The sequence below is a fragment of the Chanodichthys erythropterus genome, chromosome 23, assembly GCF_024489055.1.
Source record: "Chanodichthys erythropterus isolate Z2021 chromosome 23, ASM2448905v1, whole genome shotgun sequence".
Lineage (NCBI taxonomy): Eukaryota > Metazoa > Chordata > Actinopteri > Cypriniformes > Xenocyprididae > Chanodichthys > Chanodichthys erythropterus.
The window spans coordinates 12677074-12703934 of record NC_090243.1 but is presented as its reverse complement, the minus strand read 5'-3'; the positions used below and the strand labels follow the sequence as shown (position 1 = coordinate 12703934).

The 26861-nt window shown below is 36.5% G+C and overlaps 1 protein-coding gene across 1 annotated transcript in view; it reads right to left on the bottom strand.

The window, feature by feature from the left end:
• abca4a (ATP-binding cassette, sub-family A (ABC1), member 4a) overlaps nucleotides 1-26525 on the bottom strand; it is a 38402-nt gene extending 11877 nt beyond the window's left edge. Inside the window, exons 1-22 of the mRNA XM_067378570.1 lie at nucleotides 26423-26525; nucleotides 26080-26173; nucleotides 25269-25410; nucleotides 25045-25184; nucleotides 24116-24243; nucleotides 16463-16660; nucleotides 13305-13394; nucleotides 10910-11150; nucleotides 10684-10823; nucleotides 8206-8322; nucleotides 7696-7893; nucleotides 6221-6426; nucleotides 5766-5942; nucleotides 4971-5193; nucleotides 4347-4568; nucleotides 3751-3955; nucleotides 3600-3680; nucleotides 3318-3527; nucleotides 1618-1795; nucleotides 1408-1539; nucleotides 1165-1304; nucleotides 896-1033 (exon numbers count right to left, since the gene is read on the bottom strand). Of these exons, the coding sequence (XP_067234671.1) occupies nucleotides 896-1033; nucleotides 1165-1304; nucleotides 1408-1539; nucleotides 1618-1795; nucleotides 3318-3527; nucleotides 3600-3680; nucleotides 3751-3955; nucleotides 4347-4568; nucleotides 4971-5193; nucleotides 5766-5942; nucleotides 6221-6426; nucleotides 7696-7893; nucleotides 8206-8322; nucleotides 10684-10823; nucleotides 10910-11150; nucleotides 13305-13394; nucleotides 16463-16660; nucleotides 24116-24243; nucleotides 25045-25184; nucleotides 25269-25410; nucleotides 26080-26173; nucleotides 26423-26488 (3466 nt within the window). The 5' untranslated portion in view covers nucleotides 26489-26525. The remainder of the gene's footprint in view (nucleotides 1-895; nucleotides 1034-1164; nucleotides 1305-1407; nucleotides 1540-1617; nucleotides 1796-3317; nucleotides 3528-3599; nucleotides 3681-3750; nucleotides 3956-4346; nucleotides 4569-4970; nucleotides 5194-5765; nucleotides 5943-6220; nucleotides 6427-7695; nucleotides 7894-8205; nucleotides 8323-10683; nucleotides 10824-10909; nucleotides 11151-13304; nucleotides 13395-16462; nucleotides 16661-24115; nucleotides 24244-25044; nucleotides 25185-25268; nucleotides 25411-26079; nucleotides 26174-26422) is intronic.
• Nucleotides 26526-26861: the final 336 nt, after the last annotated feature.

The following is a 26861-nucleotide window of genomic DNA, read 5'->3' as shown; positions in this document are numbered from 1 at the left end:
ATTCAGACACTATGATGACCATGTTTTGCTAAAGTGTTGTCTGACATAATACATTTTTTTTTTCTGACACGGTTTAACTGTACGGAAGAGGATTAGGGCCAAGCAATAATAAAAAATAAAAATAAAACCATCTCGAAATTAAAGTTGTTAAATTTCGAGAAAAAAGTCTAAATAAAATGTTGAGAATAAACTCATTAAATTATGGAAAAAAGTGTCATTAGATTATGAGAACAAATTTGTTGAATTATGAGGAAAAAAGTCATTAAATTTTGAGAAAAAAGTCGATATAAAATGTTGAAAATAAACTCATTAAATTACGAGAAAAAACTAATTAAATTTCGAGAAAAAAAGTTGAGATAAAATGTTGAGAATAAAGTCATTAAATTACGAGAAAAAAAGTCGCTAAATTATGAGAACAAATAACAACTTTTTTCTCGTAGTTTAATGAGTTTATTCTCAACATTTTATCTCGACTTTTTTTCTTGAAATTTAATGACTATTTTTCTCATAATTTAACGAATTTGTTCTCATAATCTAACGACTTTTTTCTCATAATTTAACAAGTTTATTCTCAACATTTTATCTCAACTTTTTTCTCGAAATTTAACCAGTTTTTTCTCGTAATTTAATGAGTTTATTCTCAACATTATTTTTTAACTTTTTCCTCGAAATTAAACAAGTTTTTTCTCGAAATTTAAGAACTTTAATCTCAAGATGGTTTTATTTTTTTATTATTGCTTGGCCCTAATCCTCTTCCGTATAACTGAGATCTTGTCATATTACCATTTTTTTTTTAACTATAGTGTTTAAACTAAATTAATGAATGAAATGTTCAAGGTGTCTGAATACATTTTGGTTTGACTGTGTGTATATATTTTAAGTTTGGCTCATGTACCAGCACGGTATTTCAGCAGAAGGTCCCAGATGGAGCGCCTAGAATAGGGATCCACTCCTGATGTAGGTTCATCCAGAAACACCACTTTAGCACCACCGACAAAAGCCATGGCGACGGAAAGCTTCCTCTGCATACCACCTACATAGGAAGACAATATCCTTTTTTCATTTCTCAAAGGTCTTAGTCAATTCAGTCTTACAGTGTTACAGAACAGAACTGAGTTCGGTCTGCAGAGGAAAGGATTGCTATAATGATATTTATGATCTAACCTGACAGGTTTTGTGCCTCCTCATTCCTCTTGTGAGGGAGACCAAGATCTTCCAGCATGTTTTCCACCTCTAGCTGGGCTTCGGGTAACGGCCTACCCTTCAGTAGAGAGTAAAACAAGATGTGCTCTGCTACCGTCAAACTGTAGAAGAAAAAGATATCAAAACAAATCAGTATTCTGACATTTTATTTTAGCAGGTGTACCAACATCCTTCCAAGTGAAACCATATGAGAGGTTTACGAACTGGTGAAAGATGATGTTATGTTGGGGGCACATTCCCAGAGATTTACGAATGGCATCCATGTCGGTTCGGATATCATTCCCATAAATATATGCCGTGCCAGAGGTGGGAGGGAACATGCCGGTGAGAATAGACCTGTGGGAGAGAAGAGAAAACTTTCATGTATGATATTCCCATAGATAAAGATCTATTTCACTGATTTTGGATACGCACATGGTAGTGGTTTTTCCTGCACCGTTGTGTCCGAGGAAAGCTGTGATCTGACCCTCGTAGAAGGTGATACTCAAACCATCCACAGCTGGTCTAGAGCCGCTGCTGAACACCTTATACAGGTTCTCTACACACACTCCAACCACCAAACCGGATGGTTCGGGCTCGAAAAAGTGCCTCCCTGGAGATGAGAAATTGGAAGGTTATTAAAATATTAGATGTTATACAGAACTCCTTATGAAATAATCCCAAATCAAATAATTGCTATTTATCAATGGCCAAAACCCCCTGAAGTAACTATTATTTTGCCTGCAACCATGGCTACATTTGTTAGGAAAAGGTGTATTTACACCTAGATTCATGAGACAAAAGGAATGTCACTGTCACAATGATGGAATACACATCTCTAACGATTCTAATATACATTAACCGGCAATAAGACAAACACAGAAACCAGCATTCCAACCTGCCAGCCAAGCAAACAGACACAAGGCCACCGGGTTCCCACAAAGGGCACGGACAGAGATGTGTTTGTGCATTGTGTGCGATTATACTAGTGTCCATGTGTGCGCGTGCACACATGCCTGGAGCCACCTTATACAGTGCGCTTGAACTTAAGACTGGCAAGTGCCGATGGATAACGCCAGTGAATCTAAGACTGCAGTAATTACTCCCATGGGGCTCCATCAGTTCAAAGCCAAGAAACCTGCTGGATGCCTGCGCTCTAGTCAAGCAGATAAGCCTGGTTAGGTCTTTGAATACATCTGATTGGATCTTTTCCAGGAGTAAGAAGAGAAACACCACCTTCCTGTTTGATGTAATAGGTTCCTTTACAAAATACTGTAGAATTAAATGCTTCCCCTGATAGATAATAAAGCCCATTGGAGAATTGCCATTGTAAAAACATTTGGAGATCCACAATATATCTGTCAGAATTTACAGGTTAAATAGTTAGTAATTCAGCAGTTCCATGCTAATACAATCTGCGTAAACCAACCTAGCCTGGCTAAACTACATAAACTACATAATCAGTACACTGAAATCGTGTACTGAGTAGGTACCACATTTGAATTTAAACTTACTTTGCGACTGTTAAAAAAGTATGTTCTTTATAGTATATAGAATATGCGTAGTATAAATGAAATCCGGATGTACTATATCCGCCATGTTGTTATTGTCACGTGACCTACCAGCATCAGTTGCGTCACTTCACTGGCATTCATAAATCCTCTCCTGTGGCCTAATGGGACAGTAAAGTTTCCATATCAAATGCGCACTTCAGAATCACGGAGGAAGTAGTAGGTCATTCGGGTAATTTCGCCTACTGTTTTTCGAATACTATGTATTCAGATATACTACTCTTTTGGCGTACTGTTTATTGCATTCTATATAGTAGGGATATATTCGATTTCGGACACATTGTTTGTCTTACTAGACAACTAGCAGTTATTCAAGGTTATTCGTCTTACTTCGAATCCAATCTACTCTAACTTACATAAAAAAAGTTATGACCAGTCCTAAAGAAAAAATAAGATGAGTAAATTGTATGACTAGTCTGCAACCGGCCACTGGTGTTCGGCGAGTTTACCTGGTCAGATCATATGGATTACCTGACTAAAAACGTCTCCAAACCTGGTAAACTAGGCCTGGGGGACCAGCTAAGACAAGCAAACCACCTTAGGCTGGCGTTTTTTCTCACACACCTGATGAGTCTGTGCTCATGCTCTGATTGGTTGTCTCCTCTTCATCTAGCCTCTTTTGTTCTTTCTCTAGTTTGTCCCGTATGTCTCCATGTTTGCAGGACCCTGGCTGCTCCGGAGGTTTTTCAGGTGCTGTGTGGTTCTTGGCCTGGTCATGAGTGTTGTTCACCAGATTATCAAAAGCAGGTTTCTCCACTGCTGCCTTTCCAGAAACTGTGTAAAAAAAGATTACGTGTTTATAAAAAGCTGATGCAGCCACTTATAATAAGTTAAAAAGCCACTCACCTTGTTTTAGAGGCTCAGGTCGGTTCAACCAATAAGAAGGCTGGATTGGAAAGTAACAAGGCCGACCAATACCATACTGCCCTGATGATAAACACAAGTTATGGTCCTCTGATAGGCTTTTTATTATCAAATAAACCTGAATATAGTTTACCTGGGAAGACATTATCGAGGTACCATGCAAGAATGGCATAAAGGACCGTATCCACTGCCATCATGATAATCGAGGTGTGAAAGGAGAACTCGTCCCCCTCCAGAAGGCTGGTCTGGATGTTATCCCACTGCAAGCCGAGACCCTGCTCCTCGTAACGGGACAGGTACTCCGTCCCAAAGCCAAACGCCACCTGGGACATCAGACTCTGATACACAATATAACAATCTTAGATTCAGAATATCACATTTAAGTTGCTGTTTTATCAATGAAAGAGTATTACATAATCACATTATTTATATAGTTTGTAAGGCATTACAGTGAGGTTTCATTTGTTAACATTAGTTAACATGAACTAACAATTAAAATACTAAATGTAAAAATAAATGTTTTATCTGTTAATAGTATTTAATGAATATGAGCTAACTTGATCTAACAAGGATTAATACTGTAACAAATATCTTGCTCATTGTTAGTTTTATGTTAACGCATTAGCTAATGTTAACTAATAGGACCTTATTGAAAAGTGTTACCATATAAATATAATTTGTTCTGTTCAGTAGTGTGTTTCCACTGTGACGTTTTATTATGCGACATACCGCCATGATTTTCATGTCCTTGGTAATGCGGTCCTGCCAAGCGAAGCACACTATGTGCGGCAGGTATAGAGTGAAGTAAATGATTCCACTGCAGGCTGCCGCCAAGTTAGCCTTGTTGAAAAACACGCTCATGAGGAAGCACTGCATGATGGTTGCCATGGTGAAAGTGAGCAGGAATAGGAAGAGAATGACGGGATTGCTATAGTTCAGCACTTTTCCTCCCTGTGAGAAAACAGATGATCTTTTATATTCTTCACAACATAGATTTGGTTGTACACTGTTGCTCAAAAGTTTGGGGTCAGTAAGATTGTTATGTGTTATATATACATAACAAGTACATCTTCAAATGACTTATGATGGTCACCACAAGATGTCAGTATATCACAAAAATGAAATCTGACAACAGAAAAACTTTTGCTCACACTTCAGAGAGCAACCTAAAATATTTTTTTTTTTTTTTTTTTTTTACAGGGACAGCACTCATTTTTTTAAAAACAGTGGTGAAAGTCATGGGAACTGGAACCAGATCTTTAACCACTATTCTACTGAAAAAAAGCACTTGTTTACTGGTCTTAGGTGGTCTTGCTTCATGATATTAGGGGTGTTTTGGACACAATCTCTTACCATGATAATGAGAGTAAGCAGGGCTGTGCTGGAGGCCATCATGAAGAATGTGTCGATGAACCATGTGCACCAGAGCACACGGTTGGTGACGCCCATGGCCTTCAGAGTCTCTTTCAACCTCATCTCCTTCTCCAGCACGATGCTCTTCACTGTCATAGAGACAGAGTAGACCCAGGCCAAGACCATGAAGATCGGAAAGCAGCGGTTCAGAGTCAGCATGAAGCTGTGTGTCACCAATGAGGAGAAGAAGATAGATTATTGATTGGAGGAGAGGACTAACGGTTGGACATAAAAAAAACTAATTTATGTTCCTAAAATATGAATGCAACAATATTAAAATTCTGTCAGATGCCAGTAAGCCGTTAATCATTTTCATGTTATGGATAATAATCAATAAATTGGCTACTTAAAAATTAAAAATGAACTATTTGTCTAAATAAGTTAAAAATAAAAGACTAAAATGTAAAAATAAAAAATAAAAATTCCTTTTAAATGCTAAAAGTGAATTTAGGCATCACAATATTATAACGAACACTGTAACACTGTAAAGCCTGACATATGAAATAATAGTCAGATTAAAATAAAATAATTTTAATGGAATAGTTTATTGAACCTTTAGACAAAATATTAAAAAACATGTGTGCATGACTGCATATGTTTTTGTCAAGTATCGTATTTGATACATGAGGCTTTAATAGCTCATATAGCATGATATAGAAGAATATGGAGCTCAAGAAGGAAAAATATCATGCATCCCTATCTATAAATGTTAAAAATTCTGAGTGTGATACTCACAGGTCATCCACATAGCAGGGATAGGGCATCTGCTGCAGGTAGACTCCTAACGGCCATTCCTTCCCTGTGTGGCTCTTTATTATTCCGTGTTCTATCATGTCCTGCAAGTAAGCAAATCCTCCCCATATGTAACGCAGATCATCCATTGGATCAGCTCTTGGTCCTGGATCCCAGTATCTGACCATAGGAGAAGATATACATTGGAATTAATGCAAAGAAAATCAAGATTTGGGGAATGACTATGGCAGTACCCAAAAAAGAACAACTTTGTACCTTATCTACCACAAAAAGGTGCATTTTAGTAGTAATATGTACCCTATAAGGTACTACTATAAACTTTTTATGTGTAAATAAGGTACAAAGTTGTCCTTTTAAGAGTACTGCCACAGTGTCAAGCTGTTGTACCCTTAAAGGTACACTTTTTGCACATTTTTACCAAAAATAAACAAACAGACCTGTCTTTGATCTTGTTGGTGCGCTCCACGACATCAATGTCCATGCGGATCTTGAATTTGACATGAGGGGGCACCTTGGTGGTCCAAGAGTACATGTCAACAAATACCAGCCCTGCCCAGAACTTGCTCTCCCCTAGAAGGTCCAGCGCTTGATGGGTCAGCTGGTCCTCATCAGAAATGCCAGAGAACTTGTCCAGGACTAGACACTGTAAACAGAGGGGGCATATAAGTGATCATCAAAGTGTAAACTTTTTACCTTATTTCTACTTCATAATTTAATTTGTATATATATGAAATGTTTATATGCATGTTTTTGTACATTTGGACATATGCTGAAAGGTGTAAAATAATGACAGCATCTAAAAATTAAAAGTATTATGTATGCTCATTATATTTATTGTATAAATATATTTGTATAGTTACATTTTAATATTATGTAGATATTTATTATTCTTATTACTTTATGTTTATTAATATTAATTTATTTTTAATATATTTAATTTTCTGTTACTGCACCTGAAATACTATCCACTATTTTATATATATTTTACTTGACATTTAAATGCCGGACTGTCAAGCTAAATCAGATCAAGTCGTTCCACTGTATTAGATCTGTATCAGAATTTAGCACAATATTAGAATCCAAAAAGACTGATTCAATGAGTCTTGAGTTTAATTGAATTGTTTGCTGATTTGTTTTCAGCTTCGCATAAGATGGTGGGAGTCTATTTGAGATCTTGGAGACATTGTTCTCCATGTGGTCGGTATGCACCGCAGTAAACTGGCCTGCGCTTTCTCTTTGTGTAGGCCGAGTAGACTGACAGCTGTATCGAATTGGACTCATTCGTTGGGTTTGTCTGTCACTCCTCAAGTGTTGCTAGCTGAGACAGAGACAAAAACTAAAAGACACATGGTTTCGATAGCAGAGGTCTTGCTCTCGCTGGCACAGGCTGCCTTAAGCTCACCCTGATTTGTATTGAAGGCATTCAGCATTGAACTCCACCATTAAAAAGCCCTTCTACACTGGCAAACTCTCAGTGAGAAATCAAACGGTTTTCTTTGTTCTGCTTGACATCAGAGAGGCAGAGCCGGCTGAGAGTGACCACTTGGTTTTCACCCTCCTGCTTCTGAGCAGATTGGTCTCTTTATCTACACTGAAATTCTAAATGATGAGTGAACTTAGAAAGTCTAGCTTGATTATCACCAATAAAAGAACTCTTAAAAATTATATTTAGAATTTCAAAGGCTGTGTTTTAAAAACATAATATGACCATACTTCAGACTGCACTATATGTATATATGTATAAGTACTATATATGCATTTTAGGTCCATTTTTCAAAAAAATAAAATAAAAGGTAGTTCATCATACTGGAAATGGAAGGTCAATGCATTGTGGGACACAGTACTCCTCACAGTATGCAGTACTGCACATTTTACATATGAGTAGTATGAGTAGTATTCTAGCATTTGATACCTCTCCGTATCTGTTTATGAGGCGAATAACTCGGTCAGTCAGGTTAAAGATGTTCCGCCAGTCAAAATTAGGCATGTCCTGGGTTCGATCCTCCTCAGGACCATTGTACAGGAAGTTGAGGATGTGATGGCCAGTAAACGGAGTATCCTGGAGGCCTTTGTTGATATAATCCATCACTGTGGGGTTTCTAATGGAGTCCTGAGATATAAGGCACAATATTATGGAACTGAAACCTGAAATATGGCTGCCTTGATTTAGACATCCTGGAACTATATTCCTAGGCGATAGGTGAATAAGTTTGGTGTAGAAGCCCCTAACCCAATTGTTGTAAGCCTAACCTTGACATTAACTCTAACCTATCCCTTAAATCTGATTGGTTTTCTGAAGGATGTTAATCCAGGAACATTTTCTAATTGGTGAAATTACATTCACCCTGGAAGAACTGTTCTAAAAATGAAAGGCTCTCTTATGTATTGGTATGATTTTTTCGAAGAATGTTTAAGAGTTTACCCGAAGCATGTTCATCTGTACACCATCCTGAAAGAAGCTCCACACCTGTGGGCCCACCTCCTCCCAGGCCCGACCCATGTTCTTAAGTCTTTCTAATTCCTCAAAGGTAGTGTTTGCCTGGATAAACACACAAACTTACAAAGGTTAGATGCATTCAAATAAAGTAAGAACAAATTAAATGATCAGTCTGTTTAGCATTCAATGGCACAGTCTCAAAGACAATACTCAGGTGGTGGCAACTGGTCGTCTGCTTTGAGTTTGACCACAGAATGACTGAATTCCCACCAGGAGCAGTTTACACAGTCCCACTGAAAGCCCTACTGCATAAACAGAGAAACTGAAGCTTTCTAAAGCTGATCTGATGGGACCAAAGCCATGGACCATTGCCCAGGGCAAGCCTGTCCTGCACCGGAGCTCTCTCCAGGGGCAAAAGCCTTACCTCCCTCTTTCTCTTTCTTTATCGCTCTTTCATTCAAATGCTTTGTTTTTTGCTTCCACTTTATCAACTGCAAGAGGCATCAAGGAAAGAGCTAGAGGTTACATTATAGAGACAAAACTATAGTCAAGATCCAGTTCAATAGTTTGCAATACCTTGAATCTTAATACTGTGTTACCTGGATGGTTTGTTTTAATGTTTTGTGATGTTCTTCATGAGTCCCTTGTTTGTCCTGAGCAATTAAACTGCCCACTGTAGCCTACTTTAGAAAAATCATCCAGGTCCTGCAAATTCTTTGGTTTTATAGAATGTTCTGTTTATTGAACCCTTTCCAACAGTTACTATGATTTTGAGATCCATCTTTTCACAATTGAGACAACTGGAGTGCCTAATTTACAACTATTACAAAAGGTAAAACATTGTGCTCAAGGAGGCAACACAAAGCTTTTAGAGCCAGGGTGTAAACAAGATGAACAAGATGATGTGTATTTTTTCTTATTTTGTACATTTTTTTTTTTTAAGTATTGCCCTTCAGAAGCTAGTAGTTTTTGTGTTACCCAGCTCCTGGGTCAGACATAACAAGGACTGAGGTATTTATCGCGGGCATTTTGCGTCCCCTTCAGGAGAGAGCAGTGCGCACAGCTCTGTCAAATTGGTGCATGTTTTCGGTAAAATACAGGTTTTTTATTTTACGGTACATTTTATTTTATGAAATTGTCATTGTGCTGTATGTCGTTTAATTTTATGCAACGCAACATATACAGGGGCGCGATGTGAGTCGCCTAAATGAGTGTAGCGTCGGTCTTTTCGCGTGATTGAAACGCCTGATGCTTGCATAACATTTTATAATTTTATTCAAAAACTATACAGAAAATAAATACTTACGATGTTAAGATATGTTCTCAGAGAACTGTAAAGTGTGTGTTTATGGACAAGTTATGGAGTCAGTCACAGCATATTTCGGCTATGAGGGAAACGCAGGCGGCGGTCTGAAGTTAGAAGTTCCCCCGCTGAACATGATAAAAGCTCCGGCAAGAGATCCAGCGCCGTTACGGTAACAACAGAGACTGGTCGATTACACTTGAATTACTTCTACATGTTTAATTTTTCTTCTAATATTTGTTAAATGAGCTTAAATGTAGACAATATGCATTATAAAAAACGATATAAAATATGCTATACTGTAGAATATAATAGAAAATACAGGAATTATCATTCAAACCTGTGGATGTGTGGAGTATTTTAAAGTTTAAGTTAATCCATAAACATTAATTCATGTATAAAAAAATTTAAAAAATTAAGATATTAAGATATTTACATATGGTAACTCTTTATTTTGATAGTCAACTTTAGACATTCAACTATCTAAAAGTAACTTTGCCTAATATCTGCTAACTTTATTTTGATGGTCCCCAACAGACATTCTGCTGACTATAAGTAACTTTGCAAATACATGTTAATGTATTCTACAAACCCTAACCTAACAGTCTATTAATACTCTAATGAGAGTTAGTTGACATGTAGTTGCAAATTAATAAGACTTAGTTGACATGTAATTGCAAAGTTACTAATGGTTAGTAGAATGTCTAAAGTGGACTATCGAAATAAAGTGTAACCTTACATGTATCCCAGAAGACAAAATAAGTTTACTCTGATCAAACAAAAAAGTTGGACAAGTAGTCGTCTTTATGCATTTGCCATTCTCTACTCTTTGAGATATAGGAATTCTAAGGATATGCTATTAGTGGAAAGAGAGGAAACTCATTTACAAAGCAACCAGCCAAAAAACCTGCAGCTTACATAAGAATCTGAGGGAGCAAAAGCCAGTCAGCTGGTCATATGTTCTGAAGTGTTCCTAAAACACACGTAGCCTCTATGGGAACCCATCAGTCCTGCGTCATTTCCCCTCTGGCTAACCCGCTGACACGTCTGCAGCAATGTGTGATTTATCTGACAGGCCCGGAGCAAGATTAGCTGTTGCATTCGCTCATTTACTGTTGTTCCAGGTGTGTGTGTAATCAAAGAAGAGCTCTTTCTCTTACATTTTTAATGATCTGTCTGACAGCAGGGGAATCAGGAGCATACAGAATTTTGCCCATCAGGAAAGGCTTGACTGAACTCCACACAATCCTTGTGACTGGATTGGACTCCAAATCCTTCATGAGGTCATTACAGAACGGAGCTGAAGGAAATATGGAGTTATGAGAAACACAAGAACATTCTTTTCATCTTCATCAATCTAAAGTCTATGTACAGTACAGTACTCACTGGCCGTGTGATCGTAGCTGTACTTCCCTTCTCCCCGTGTGCTGTTGATGCCCAAAAAGGCTTTGTAGTTGTTATCCTCATACCAGTTGAAGGAGGTGACCCTGGAGAAGGCCCCTTCAGTGTAGCCACAGAACAAGCTGGAGGTGGCGGCCATGAGTTGGCTGAAAGATGGGGTCTCATGGGACTGAAGCAGTAGAGAGACCACTTGCAGCAGGTCTTTAGAGCTAGTTCTGTCAAACAGCTGTTGAAAAAGTGGTATAAGAAAGTAAAAATGTTTTTTTCAAAATCAAAATGAATGTGCACTTTTTAATTTTGCCAAAACCAATGTTTTTAGAATACAGCAGCCCCAAACAGAATTAAGACAGTTTAGTCACATTTAATACATAAATGTCAGTGCATTACTTAAAATATCAAACTAAAATGTTTTTATATTTCTGTTAAAGCACAAGCTCACTTTTCAAGCAAAACATTTCACAAAAACTTTTGGCACAAAATTGTACACTGTTACAAATTATGATAAAATGTATTTGGATGCTTTCTGGTTGTCTAACTTAACACGGAGAGAACATTTCCATAGTTAATACATTTAAATGCATAAATATCTAGTTCAGTCATGAAACTCTAGAGGGCGTAGGCTGATAGGTCCTTTACAGGCAGTCTGCAAGCACATGGCACAAGATGATTGATCCCGCAGCCAATGAGATTGCTTGCTCAACATAAATTGTCTGGTTCATTGTTTACTGTAAGCTAGTCCTGCAGCGCTCAGTTCCTCTGAACCCGTCCACCTCCCCCAGCTCCACCTGCCTATTTCTGCTACGGCAGCATATCTTACATGCTCACAGCAGTGTGTCTGTGTATCTATTAGCAGTAGCAAGTTCATACTTGCTCTGCATCAGCAGCACAGCAAATCTAGTCCACCAAGACCAAATACATTAACATTGCTATGTTCAATAACATGCTAAAACTTATTAACTGATAAACCTGAATGTGGCCATGATTGAAATACATTAAAAATGACCTTGGGACTGTGCATTTACAGTAAGAGACACAGAGTTTTGTGGACCTCAATGCAGTTTTGTCCACAAAATGTTTTTTGTAATTCAATTTTGTAATTCAAAATGCACATTCTGTGAATTAAATATGCATATTCATCTACATAATGCACTTTGCTCATGAGTGTACTTTTTGTCTTCAAAAGGATTCCTGTTCTGTAAATGTGTTTTTCATAAAGTGTATTTCGTGCACTTTTTTCTTTCAGAACTTTGTGCACTAAACAAAATGGTGGGTATACTTGCAATTGCCACTGACTTTCTGTAGTAAATTTTATAACTGCATTTTGTGCCATATAATTCCTTCAGTCCACAAAATTAGCCAGGTTATAATTGATAGTCCAAATAGGAACAGTTGGTTAAAAAAAAGCTAAAAAAAACCCAAAGTTTTGTATTTAATGCAACAAAATTCATACAGTATGTGTGACTTTAATGTCCAGATGGGAACCTGTGGATTTAATTACTTCTGACTTGTATAACAAAAAATAAATAATTAATTTTGTACTAAAACATTTCTGATGTGGTTTATGCCAAAATCACCATAATCTGCACATATTACAACAAAGTAAGGAGTATGAATTTCATTTCTGTCATGGAGTCAAAAGGCAAACCTTTTGGCACCAAACTAAAATCACTCTAGGTGGGAAAGTCCATTATCCTCTAAACTCAAACACATCAAAGCCTACAGGCAGGACAGATAATCTGAGCCTCTGGGGTCCACAGCACTACAGCAGGTGAAGAGAGAAAGAAAACAGCGTCTAGAGAATGTCAGATAACAGCAATCCATTGATTCCTTCAAACAAAAGCCAGCAAGTTCTGTAAAACACAAACTGTATTTGTTTTCTCATAAGTTAATAAAAAGGGATATATTTGGAAACAGGAGACAGTAAATTCCTGGATTTTTTTCATTACGCACATCTGGCCCAGTGACATAGAGAACATGATGGAAAAGGAATTCGGAAAATGAGTAATTGGCGTCGGGGTCCCTCTTAGCTGGGCGACAGACAAAAGACCAGCCCCACCGACAGGAAGTCCCTGACTTGTAAAGCTACAGGCACACTGACACACTTTAATCAGCAGACATTGCTGTATAACGTCCGTGCTGCGTTTCCCTCTCTTTCAGCAGGGCATAATACGCCCTCAACTGTAAACTAACCACATATGAACCTCAACCTTATTTACACTGAGAATCTGACTGAGCAGCGGCTGAAATTAGCTTTCCGCAGACACCAGTGATATCTTCATATCCGTGTGCTTGCGTAAAAAGCTGGGGTGGAGGAAATCGTGATTTCCTGATCACTAAAAATACAGTTGAACTTTTGAAGGGCCCTGAAGCCCATACGCACCGCTCTAAGTTTCTCAGACACAGCAGGCAGAAGTCGGGCCCAGAAATGCAGGTCGAGTCCATTGGAGTAGCTATCACGAAGTAGAGGAAGCTGGGAATGAGAGAAGAGAAGGAAATGAGACCATCAAGGTTAGATGCATAGATTAACAGATGTACAAGGCATTCAGTACATTAAAGGGTTAGTTCACCCAAAAATGAAAATTCTGTCATTTATTACTCACCCTCATGCCGTTCCACACCCGTAAGACCTTCGTTCATCTTTGGAACACAAATTAAGAAATTTTAGTTGAAATCCGATAGCTCCGTGAGGCCTCCATAGGAAGCAATGGACACTTCCTCTCTCAAGATACATAAAGGTACTAAAAACATATTTAAATCAGTTCATGTGAGTACAGTGGTTCAATATTAATATTATAAAGCGACAAGAATATTTTTGGAGCGCCAAAAAACAAAACAAAATAACGACTTATTTAGTGATGGCTGATTTCAAAACACTGCTTCAGGAAGCATCGGATAATAAATGAATCAGTGTGTTGAATCATGATTCAGATCACGTGTCAAACCGCCAAAGGCTGAAATCACGTGACTTTGGCGCTCCGAACAGCAGATTCAACACACTGATTCATTTATTATCCGAAGCTTCCTGAAGCAGTGTTTTGAAATCAGCCATCACTAAATAAGTCGTTAAAAAAAAGTATTCTTGTCGCTTTATAATATTAATATTGAACAACTGTACTCACATGACCTGATTTAAATATGTTTTTAGTACCTTTATGGATCTTGATAGAGGAAGTGTCATTGCTTCCTATGGAGGCCTCACGGAGCTATCGGATTTCAACTAAAATATCTTAATTTGTGTTCCGAAGATTAACAAAGGTCTTACGGGTGTGGAACGGCATGAGGGTGAGTAATAAATGACAGAAATTTCATTTTTGGGTGAACTAACCCTTTAACAGTCGCAATGTTATTGCAAGCAAGTTTTCAGTTTTTTGTCAATTGGAAATTTTTCGGAAAGATGAATTTTCAATGTTTTGTCAGTCGACAGACTCGACACCGATGTAAAAACACTTTAGTCTGATTTTTACACTAAATACAAGCAATAATACATAAATAGTAACAAATAAATTAACAGAATTCAGTGTTATTTTAGAATCAGTAATATACTAGTTTTTGTTAATATTTTGTAAAGATTTTTTTTGTATTTTCTGTTTTCATTTTAATTTGAGTAATTGTGTCGTACTTTTGTCATTTTTATTGACTTAAGACTTAAATTTTTACAATTCAAGTGAATACATGCAATACTATAAATAGTAATTAATTAAACAAACATTCAATGTTATTTTAGAATAACTGATATATACTATCATAGTTTTTGTTAATATTTTTAATTTTTTAGTCATTTTGTTTTGTTGTTTGGTTTTGTGATTTTTAGTTTATTTAGTTTTAGTTATATAGTTCTTCAATTTAAATGAAAATGAGAAATGATGTCTTGGCACTAGCTGAAATAAAATAAGATAGTTAAAAACATTTTTTATATATATATATATATATATATATATATATATATATATATATATATATATATATATATATATATATATATATATATATATTTTATTGCATATCAGTTAATTTTTATTTTAAGTAATGAAAACTTTTTTTTTTTCTTTTTTTTTTTATGGTTTCAGTTTTAGTATTAGTTCACAATAATAACCTTGACTTCAGTTACATTTATGTCTAAAATATATGTATAAAATGAAATCTCATGAATAAAATAGTGTTGCCAAAACATTTTAGCTGAAATTGCAAAGCAGGGTTTAGGAAATGCGTGTAGCTCACATCCTGTCTTCTGAGATGTAACACTTCCAGAAACAATCTTTCTTCCAGGGGCTGCCCTTTCAGTATCCAAGCTACTTTACAATGGACCAGGAGGGACCAGGAAATGCCATATATGTGTGTCACAGAAGTAACCTCAAATATGATCCTTCCTATCAGCCTTTCTATCTCTCTAAAGCTAAAAGTGACTTATAACACGTTTATATGGATCCAGCCTTCAGTGTTTGCATATGACTGACAATTAGACAGAAACAACACTTACAGTGTTCAAGTGTAACATGATGCAAACAACACAAGTGGCTTTGGATAAAAGAGTCTAGCAAATGAATAAACATAAATGTGTTAATGTATCTGTTCAGAGGGGGAAGGATAACATCTAGTCTTCAGTACTAGTCTTCTCAGTACTATTATGTAAAAGCTCTCACAGGGTTTAGTCCAGCAGAGGTGTGCTGACTGTAATCTAATTACTGAAATAGGCCAAGTCGGTTCCCTCCACTAACACAGATCGGGTGACTCAGACTAACGCCCCTCTGTCCTCTCCCCATGCTCATTTAGAAATCATAAACAACCAAGAACAACCAGGAAGGGTGTGTGGGATTTTGTTACTAACTCTACAAAAATTCAAGAGCTATCAACAAACAGGAAGTACAAAAACAGGCACTTGATGTTACTATACTCAATCATCAATCTTCCTTTGTTCACTTGTTGGATATGGAATAATGAAATTATAAAAAAAATGCTATAATGATCAGTCTTTTTTTTTTTTCTTTATGAAAAGAGTGGAACAATGAACATGGGTTCGCAGTATAATATAATATATATTATAATACGTAAGCCCAAATATAATTTAAAGTTAAACATTTATTCTTATTACAAATGTAACCCTAAATGATCTCCATCAGGCTTCTTATTTATTTAAAACACCCTTGAGTCAACCATCTTTCTCAACTTGATAACCAAACAGTTCAGGTTTGACTTTCATTCTAATATTCATCCATACAATGGAAATCAATGGGAACATTCTTCAAAATATCTTCTTGTGTTCCACAGAAGAAAAAAAGTCAGGTTTGGAATGACATGAGGGTGAGTAAATGATGACAGAATTAAAATTTTGGGGGTGGACTATCATTTTAATCTGGTATTTTCTGTGTGTACTAAATTCTGACCCATAATTCTTTGTTGCTTCCACTCAAAACAAGAGCTGATATGATTTCCCACATAATTGGCATAGCTATCTGTGTCAGCACTTCCTCTACTACACCCAAACCAATTTCCAACATTTACAGATATTAGTGAGTTTATTGAGTGTATGTGTAGACTGACCAATCGGAAAAGTTTGAAGAAGTCGAGGTTAGCATAGAATTTGTCCTCAATAATCTGAAGACGCTGCGGTGTGAGAACACACATGGCATTGCGCACAGTATACAGGCCCCAACGGCTCGGGAAAATAAGGAAGCGCTCAAGAAGAGTCTGACTGCAGGCGATGTCCTTCAGATGGAGATCAGGAACTCCATATGCAAACTGAAAGAGAAAGAGAGAGACAGACAGTGAAAAACAGAATGAAAAGATTAGGAGTTGAGGGCAGTTAATGCTGTGTTAGTTAGTCTGAGCCGGACTTAAACATTCAACAGTAGTAAAATGCTTCTGGAAATAGAAAAAAATAGATAAAAATAGATAGAGTGATCTCTAAAACGATCTGTCATGTACAAACCGGATTCCAAAAAAGTTGGGACACTGTACAAATTGTGAATAAAAACAGAATATAATGATGTGGAAGTTTCAAATTTCAATATTTTATTCAGAATACAACATAGATGACATATCAAATGTTTAAACTGAGAAAATGTATAATTTTATGGGAAAAATAAGTTGATTTTTAATTGCATGGCATCAACATATCTCAAAAAAGTTGGGACAAGGCCATGTTTACCACTGTGTGGCATCCCCTCTTCTTTTTATAACAGTCTGCAAACGTCTGGGGACTGAGGAGACAAGTTGCTCAAGTTTAGGAATAGGAATGTTGTCCCATTCTTGTCTAATACAGGCTTCTAGTTGCTCAACTGTCTTAGGTCATCTTGGTCGCATCTTCCTCTTTATGATGCGCCAAATGTTTTCTATGGGTGAAAGATCTGGACTGCAGACTGGTTATTTCAGTACCCGGATCCTTCTTCTACGCAGCATGATGTTGTAATTGATGCAGTATGTGGTCTAAATGCAAAGTTTTCCCTGAAAGAGACAACGTCTCTTGGAACTTGGATATACCTTTCAGCATTGATGGTGCCTTTCCAGATGTGTAAGCTGTCCATGCCACACGCACTCATGCAACCATCAGAGATGCAGGCTTCTGAACTGAGCGCTGATAACAACTTGGCTGTCCTTGTCCTCTTTAGTCCGGATGACATGGCATCCCAGTTTTCCAAAAAGAACTTCAAATTTTGATTCGTCTGACCACATAACAGTTTTCCACTTTGCCACAGTCCATTTTAAATGAGCCTTGGCCCAGAGAAAACGCCTGCACTTCTGGATCATGTTTAGATATGGCTTCTTTTTTGACCTATAGAATTTTGGCGCGGTGGATTGTGTTCACCGACAATGTTTTCTGGAAGTATTCCTGAGCCCATGTTGTGATTTCCATTACAGTAGCATTCCTGTATGTGATGCAGTGCCGTCTAAGGGCCCGAAGATCACGGGCATCCAGTATGGTTTTCCGGCCTTGACCCTTACGCAAGAGATTGTTCCAGATTCTCTGAATCTTTGGATGATATTATGCACTGTAGATGATGATAACTTCAAACTCTTTGCAGTTTTTCTCTGAGAAACTCCTTTCTGATATGGCTCTACTACTGCAACACTTACACCAACTCGGTCACAAGAATGAAGACACTAGCACCCAAAAAAAAACACATCAATGCTACATTTAGTAGCATCAATGCTTAACTTTTTGTTTTTCAGGCCTGGTTACATTCAGATTTATACTAGCTAAAGTTGCTATGCTAACATTCTCTGGCCTCACTATAAAGACATATTAACATTAGCATCATAGGCTTACTGGCTAATGCTATCTAAATTAGCACAATTCACAGTATTGATCAATGTATGACAGAGCAACAAAAGACCACATGTGTTTTAGCAGCAGGTTTGAGAATGAAAATGAGCTAATTTTCCTTTCAGAGCGTAAAACACACACAGGTTAAAAGTCAAGCTCAAGGATCAGCTCAAGGAAGGGGCACAAAAGAGGATGGCAACATAATTGGAGGAAATCATTAACATCCCAAGACATCCTTTAGCCATCAGTTTGAATCACAAAAACACTTCTGAGGTGTTGCTGCCTGCTGCCATTAGACAATACAACATCTGCTGCTTATATAGTACATATATAATATATATTATATAGTATGTATAACATGTATGTTTACATAATCTTTATTCTTTTAAATGATCTGTATGTGTATAATATATAGATATCACATATTTTATATATGTGTCATATTGTATATAATTTGAATAAAAATAAAATTATACTGTTCAAAAGTTTGGGAACAGGAAGATTTTAAAAATATATTAATGTTTTTATGTATGATGCATTAAATTAATCAAAAGTACAATAAAGACACTAACAGTATAGCGTTATAAAATATTTTTATTCAAATAAATGCTGTGATTCACTTTCTATTAATCAAATAATTTTTGTTTACACAAAAATATGAAGCATCACAACTCTTTTCAACCGATAATAATAAGAAATGTTTCTTGAGCAGCAAATCATATTAGAATGATTTCTGAAGGATCGTGTGACACTAAGACTGGAGTAATGAGGCTGAAAGTTCAGCTTTGCTAACTTTTCGCAAGAATAAATAACATTTTAAAATGGAAAACAGTTCATTTAAATTGCAATAATATTTCACATTTTACTGTTTTTACAACAATACACCAAAAGAGTATTATGTCTGAATACATTCGAAAAACAGTAGTTTGACCTAATACTTCCGCCTAAATTCTGAAGTATGCATTTGATGGACACTCTACTATCCCATGAAGCCACGGAAAAGGATTTATGAATGGAGGTGAAGCGATGCAACTGGCACTGGTAGGTCACATGACAGTAACAACATGGCGGATGTAATGCATCCGAATTTCATTCATACTACCCATAATCATACTATATAGAACATACTTTTTTAATGGTCGTGAAGTACCTACCCAGTACAAAATTTCGGGCACAGCACTTGTATCTCTTTGCCACAACAATGGGATACACTCTTGGATGAAACATACATATAGATGCAAGCTATGGCTAAAAGCAGTGTGCAAAAAAAAACAGCTGGAAAACTTCCAGCTTCACGCATCCTCTCTAACCAGCTTTTCCCTGCCTTCCTCTCTTTTTCTCTATTTCATTGGTAGCTAAGGACTTATCCAACCAGGACATTCCATCTTCTTCTGTACGCCCCTGCTGGCTGACTGGCAGCACCTCTGAGAAAGCCTTCAAAATGCCTTGCATTCCTCTCCCTTACATTTCCATATGAAAGTGATTCTGACCCTAATGTTCTTGTGTTCATGCTATCACTTCCTCTCTCCTCTGCTTCCTCTGCTCTTCTCTTTGTCCACAGCGCTGCCCTCAAGATCAAAGGAGACACAGTCTCGTGCAAATCATCATTGGTGCTTTGTTCTCACTGAAAAATAAACCCACAAAGAATCTCGGGGCAGGGTATCATGGGGGCGAGGTTCGGCCAGAGTCGTTCTGCTGTGGGTTGGGGGTCTGATTACTCGCAGGGCCCTGGGATGACAAATATATACATCACAAAAGGTCTGTACAGAGAGCTGAGAAACCCAAACATGCAGTCTGATGCTGAACAAACAGGCACTTGAGAACCAGCCAAGATTCTCTCAGTCTCAAACAGAGACATTCAAGTCCACCAACAAAGTCTATTTATATGCAGAGAAAGCAGATGAATTTGTGTCTCTGCGGCAAAATCAATCTGCTTATCGTTCATGATTAAATTAGACAATCACAAAAAAAGGACGCTTCGCTTCTCTTAGTTTTGGAGACTTCAAGCTGAATATATAGTACTTATAGATAAAACACTACCACCCATAACCAATATAGTACCAATATATTAGAGCCTGTTTCACTTATGATGGCCTAAATGTGAGTTTAAGCTTAAAGGATTAGTTCACTTTCAACTAAAATTGTCCTGATAATTTACTCACCTCCATGTCATCCAAGATGTTCATGTCTTTCTTTCTTCAGTCGAAAAGAAATTAAGGTTTTGATTAAAAACATTCCAGGATTATTGTTGTGTTATTGTGGACTTCAATGGCCTCCAGATGGTTGAAGGTCAAAATGACAGTTTCAGTGCAGCTTCAAAGGGCTTTAAATGATACCAGACGAGGAATAAGGGTCTTATCTAGAGAAACATTCTGTCATTTAAAAAAAAAAAAAATACAACTGTATATGCTTTGTAAACACAAATGATCGCCTTGCACGTGCTTCCGTTTTCTGTATTCTTCAAAAAGCTTACTCTGTATGTCCTACGCCTTCCCTATTCTACTTACAGAAAAAAAACGGAACTGGTTCCACGTTCATTACGTAAGTAGATTAAGGAAGGCGTAGGACATACAGAGTAAGCTTTTTGAAGAATACGGAAAGCGGAAGCACGTGCAAGGCGATCATTTGTGTTTATAAATCATATACAGTTGTATTTTTTCCGAAAATGACCGATCGTTTCTCTAGATAAGACCCTTATTCCTCGTCTGGTATCGTTTAAAGCCCTTTGAAGCTGCACTGAAACTGTAATTTTGATCTTCAACCGTCTGGAGGCCATTGAAGTCCACTATAAGGAGAATAATCCTGGAATGTTTTCATCAAAAACCTTAATTTCTTTTCGACTGAAGAAAGAAAGACATGGACATCTTGGATAACATGGGGGTGAGTAAATTATCAGGAAAATTTTATTTGAAAGTGGACTAATCCTTTAACTTTGTCACTCATTTTACATGAAAAAGAGGCTAAGCAATCTTTCTTTCTTCTTTCTTTATTTATTCATTTCGAGCAATCAAACAAAAAAACAAAATTACAAATAAAACAAATTTACATACGTCCAAAGACATGGTACATGTCTCTTCGATCATGTCAACAAATAATTTATATCACATCAGCTCGAAAAGGAGTGGGAAGAAGAAAACTTATTTAATCCCACCCCCATCTCACATACAAAAACATGTCACGCAAGCATAACCGCTTCCTTAAAGACAACTTTCATCAAACCAAGTAGTCACCAAACTCCAAAGAAAATAAAAATAAAAAAATAATAAATTTTCACTATATGTATGCATACCTACACATGCACACACACAACAAATATAACCACAAAACAAAAATAATTCATTATCTTAAAGATTGTAATCTACCCATACATATTGCAACACCATCACATACCAACAATGGTAAGATCCATGACTATACCAAGACAATAAATAATTATTTATCTTAGAAATTGTAGTACATACATACATATTACAACACCATCACATACCAACAATGGTAAGATAAGATCCATGACTAGACTATCATATGAGGCCATTTAGGCCCCACCATCTCTGTATTGTGACCAAACCAACTGTTTATAAAGCGACTTAAATCTGTGAATATTTGGACATTGCTTGTGTTGGAGATCCAGACCATTCCACATTTTCACCCCACATACAGACACACAAAAACTCTTTCGGGTGGTTCTAACCTTCGGTAGTATGAAATTTCCGTAACTTCTCAGACTATAAGCTCTCTCTCTGACAGTAAAATACTTTTGTAAGTTACTTGGTAACAACATATTGAATGCTTTGAATAAAATTTGTGTTGTATAATATTTTATAAGGTCATGGATTTTTAACAGTTTAGATTGAAAAAATAAAATATTACTATGTTCTAAAAAACCAGCCTTATGTATGATCCTTACTGCTCGCTTTTGTAGTATAACTAATGGATATATTGAGCCTTGATAATTGTTTCCCCACACTTCTACACAATAGGTGAAGTAGGGGAGTACCAAGGAGCAGTATAATGTGAGGAGAGCATTATGATCAAGGAATTGTTTAACTTTATTAATAATTGAGAGGGTTTTGGAAATTTTTGTTCTTATATGTCTGATGTGGGCTTTCCATGATAATTTATTATCCATTATTACTAGATATAATCTGTCCCATTTGTACATATTGGACTCTTTCTGATAAATTAATTTTAATACTAAACTAATTTTAACTGTAAAAGACTGTAAAAATGCTACAGAAATAAAAAAAAAACTGTGTGTTAACCATAGACTGTAAAAAAAGATGGACGCCGCGACGCCGCTTCCTTCCATTGTATTGAACGGCAAATTCAGTAGATGAACTCAATATTATATGCCTCTAGAAACTAAAATGTAAGAAACGTCCTGTCATTTTAAATAAAATGTTTAAACTAACGTTACAGGAGGTCGATTGCTGTAGACAGTGCTCTAGAATTAATTAGAGTAGGCTATCATTAGTTTTATCCTGCTAATTATTATTTTATACCCATAAAAATAATTATAACTGCCAGATAACGATCACCTGCTTTTTTCCCGTCATGGCCAACGTTAGGCGTGTTATCTTAACTAATAACGTTTATTAATTAGCTTATGAAGTCCACATTTAACGTTACCGAGAAAAGCTCAGATATCCGTCAGCTCCTGTAGGTCAGTTAGTACAGTTTACTGCCGAACAGCTCATTTTGTCAGTGTGAAATAACACAGAAACTGAAAATTAATAGTTATTTATTTATCTTCAATCTCCCCTCGAAGCTCCGACAGTCCTCAGAGAAGCTGTCAATCAACTGTGAATCACGATGACATGCCCCGTTTCTATAGCACTAAATTACTAGCTAAAATCAAACTTATCACAAAAACGAACATTTGAATATAAATCAGCGTGATAACAACTACCTTAAAAGACCAAAACCATCTTTCGGAAAATTTTATTTGAAGCATAATTTATTTTTATGTTTTAACTTAAGTCTCATTCGTCTGCATTGAGCGGGCGGGGTTTATGACCTGTACTGCATCCAGCCTCCAGGGGGCGATCAAAGAGCCCGCAGCTTCACTTTTCAGGACGTATGAGGCACACCCGTTGTTAACAGTATGTTTGAGTATGTTTAAGTCACCATTATGGTGGTCAGTATTTGCTTTAGTTGGTCTCTTGACCCTTGACATTAGTTTTTCTCTGGCTGCTGTAACTGTGTTTATAAGACACATTTATTATTGCAAGAAAAGCCAAGAGAAATTGTGATCTGGTGATATTGGCTACATACTGACAGTTTAATTCTAAGGGTCAGCGAATGAGTGCACTACAAAGAAATCATATTCTTATCTTTAATGTTTAGTTGTTGTTTTTGTTTTTTTATCTTACTTTCCAGAAAGAATATCTAACAATCATTCAAACTAAATATATTTACTTGATCAGCAACATAGCAAAAATTAAGACTTTATTTTAGATTGTGTCTTTAATATAAGTGCAAACACGTAAAAACTAGTGATACAACAACAAGTAGGTTACACTTTATTTTAAGTTGTCCTTGTTACAGTGTAATTATACATGTAAGTACTGAGTAATACTAATTAATTACATGTACTTACTATTAGGGTTAGGTTTAGGGTTAGTTGCATGTAATTATGCATAATTTATAGTTCTTACTATAGTAACTGCATGTAACAAGGACACTAAAATAAAGTGTTACCAACTAGTCTTAATATTTTATGCAGTGCTTCTTCTCACGTAAATTTATCTTGTTTTAAAGATTTTTAGAAATTGTACTTGGAAAACAATCCAAAAAAGAGCAACTAAAACACATACTATATTTTGCAGTGTGGTATGAAATGGACATATAAAAAATAAATGACAAATTATTCCAATATGTATTTTGGATATTTCAGGATCATATAATGTAAGCAGTCCAAAACAGTTCACCTGTTCAGGTCGGATCTGTGAATGAACCAGCTGATGCACCACAGATTCTGTGAGAGGAACATCTCTGAGCAGGAATGAAGTGAGAGTTTCATCATCCTTCAAAATGTCCTCCACTTTCACACCTCGACCTGCACATGAAGTGAACAAAATGCATGAGGATAGGATGCCAGAGAGAAGAATTTCAACAGGATGAAAGAATGCGACACGCCAACACTTAAGAGATGCTCAGCTGGAAGGATTTCAGCAGCATGTCTATCATTCTGATGAGATGAACAGATAAACAACAGCTTTGGTATGCCAGGCATCCATGGCCTGCTGAAATATGGCCAAGATATCGCTCTGTTCATGCTTATTTTTGAAAGAAAGTGAGAAGAAGAGCTGATAGAGGAGAGAGATTCCGGTGTGAATCAGTGCCAGGAACCTAGAGAAGCCAGAGACCATTTAACACGACACAAAAAACATGGGCCTTATTCTCAAGGGCCACAGAGCTATTAGCACTTTGAACGCAAGCTGCTGCACGTAGGACTAAGCTTAAGACAGGTTCTTCTGCCAGGAATCAAAAGTTCATTCATTCCTGCCCTCACCATAATGCACTGGACAATTATGCAGTCAATCACCAGAGAACAATCAATCACATTCCACTGATGGCCATAGACTTTTGTTTTTCTAGCGCGGACAGGCCCATTAGAGCTTTCAGGGAAGGAATGCCAGACTCAAACCGAGACAACTTCTATTTGTGTGTCCCGTCATGAGGTAAACAAATGGAAGTGCTTTCTCTAAAAATAATAGTATGGAAGGACCATAAGCTTCTTAGCATTCCCCATGAAAGGACCTCTTCAAGGCAGACTGAGCATGTGATGTAATCTGAGTGAGTGTTGTAAACATTGGAGGAACGGCTGGGAAGCCGAGGCGACGTAAGGTTTGCTGACCTGCGATCACTTCGGGATTGGTTCGGAGAGTGTCCATGAAGTTGCTCATGTCCATGAGTTCTCGCCATAGCCGTCCCAATTGCAGGAACTCTGGATCTTCAAACAGCAGCTCCTGTGTGTCTGCCCAAAACCGAGCCAGTCTGAACAGAGAGGGGTGAATGTGTGTTACAGCAATGGAGGACTGGATCAACTTCATCATTTGCACATGAAACAAATCAACTCACATTGAGTTGTTGTAGTTGGACACCAGGCCTGGAGACTCTCCACGGGTTGAGTGCTGGAAACAGGGGTTGTTGGCGTTGCAGAAGATCCCTTGGATCCATGGAAGGATGCCAGTGGAGGGCATGGCTTTGTTCGGAAAATGACCTGAGGTGGTGCAAACTGGTCATTATTGCCAACAAAGGACATATGAATCACAAGAATCAACCAACATCCGTGAGACCACCTGCTTTCTGAATGTGACTTGAAATACCGTAATATAGAATAAAATAAATTAGAATTATTATTAATATGTAAAAAGAAGATATTATCAATCATTGTGTATATATATATATTATATATATATATATATATATATATATATATATATATATATATATATATATATATATATATATATATATATATATATATATATATATATAAAATAAAATAATAGATATCTTGTTTTTACATAATTCTCTTTTTTTATAAAATGTATAAAATATAACATACATATATATATATATATATATATATATATATATATATATATATATATATATTTTCCATTTTATAAAATTTTATATCCTTTATATTTTATATATTAACTATATATACAGTCATTTGTATTATTTTTTTTATAAAAATGAACATTTAATTTCAATTATATTTATTATTTATTATTATTATTAAATTATATATATATATATATATATATATATGTATATATATATATATATATATATAAAATATTTGAAATAAAATTATTTTTTATGAAAATATATTTTTCTAAATGTATTTAATTAACTATTAAAATCATCTTCAGCATCATACATTCATGTTGGCGGTAAAGTGGGTTCGCTCTTCTCAGCCAAACCAGTCCAATGAATAGCACCACAGGCCACATAATCTCCATAAAGAGGCGTGTCTGTGGTTAAAATGCAAGAAAATTCATTAGAAAGGCTCAAGAAAAAATGCAGACAAAGAACATCTAACCTAGTACAGATGACAGTGAACACATCCTTTTTATAAATACAAAACTTTTGAGCTGTATCCATTAGTCAGTTGAAGTTCAAATGCATTGCATAACATGACTGGAATTTCCTTTTGCTGAATAAAATGTAGTAATTTCCAGCTTTCCTATGTGTATAGTGAAGGAACAAGCTGATCTTTTCACCTTCTGCCTCTTGCGGATAGTCCAGTTTTTCCAGAGGAGCAGCCGCACTTGGCTGTTGGTTCCCATGACTGCTGCTCTTCACCCTCACAGGGGTCACATAAAGGTGACCTACCTGGACAAAACAACGAAAGAAAAGACACTCATGCACATTTTATCTCCATCAGACATGTAAGATGGTTATAAATGCATCAGTGGTCTAATCCCAACCTAAGAATCCTCATACAACCTCATGCAAACCTTCATACATTTAGTTCCAGAGGAATTTTACAGAAAATAATGGCTTACAAAACACCTAGTGAGCAACCCAAAGGCAGCAGGAAAGGATGAGCAAGAAACCAAACTGTTTCTGTCCTCTACCTCTCAGAAAGGTTCGAAATAAATACACTGTATCTAAATCATAAGACTAATCATGAGACATAATGAGACGAAATGAATTGTG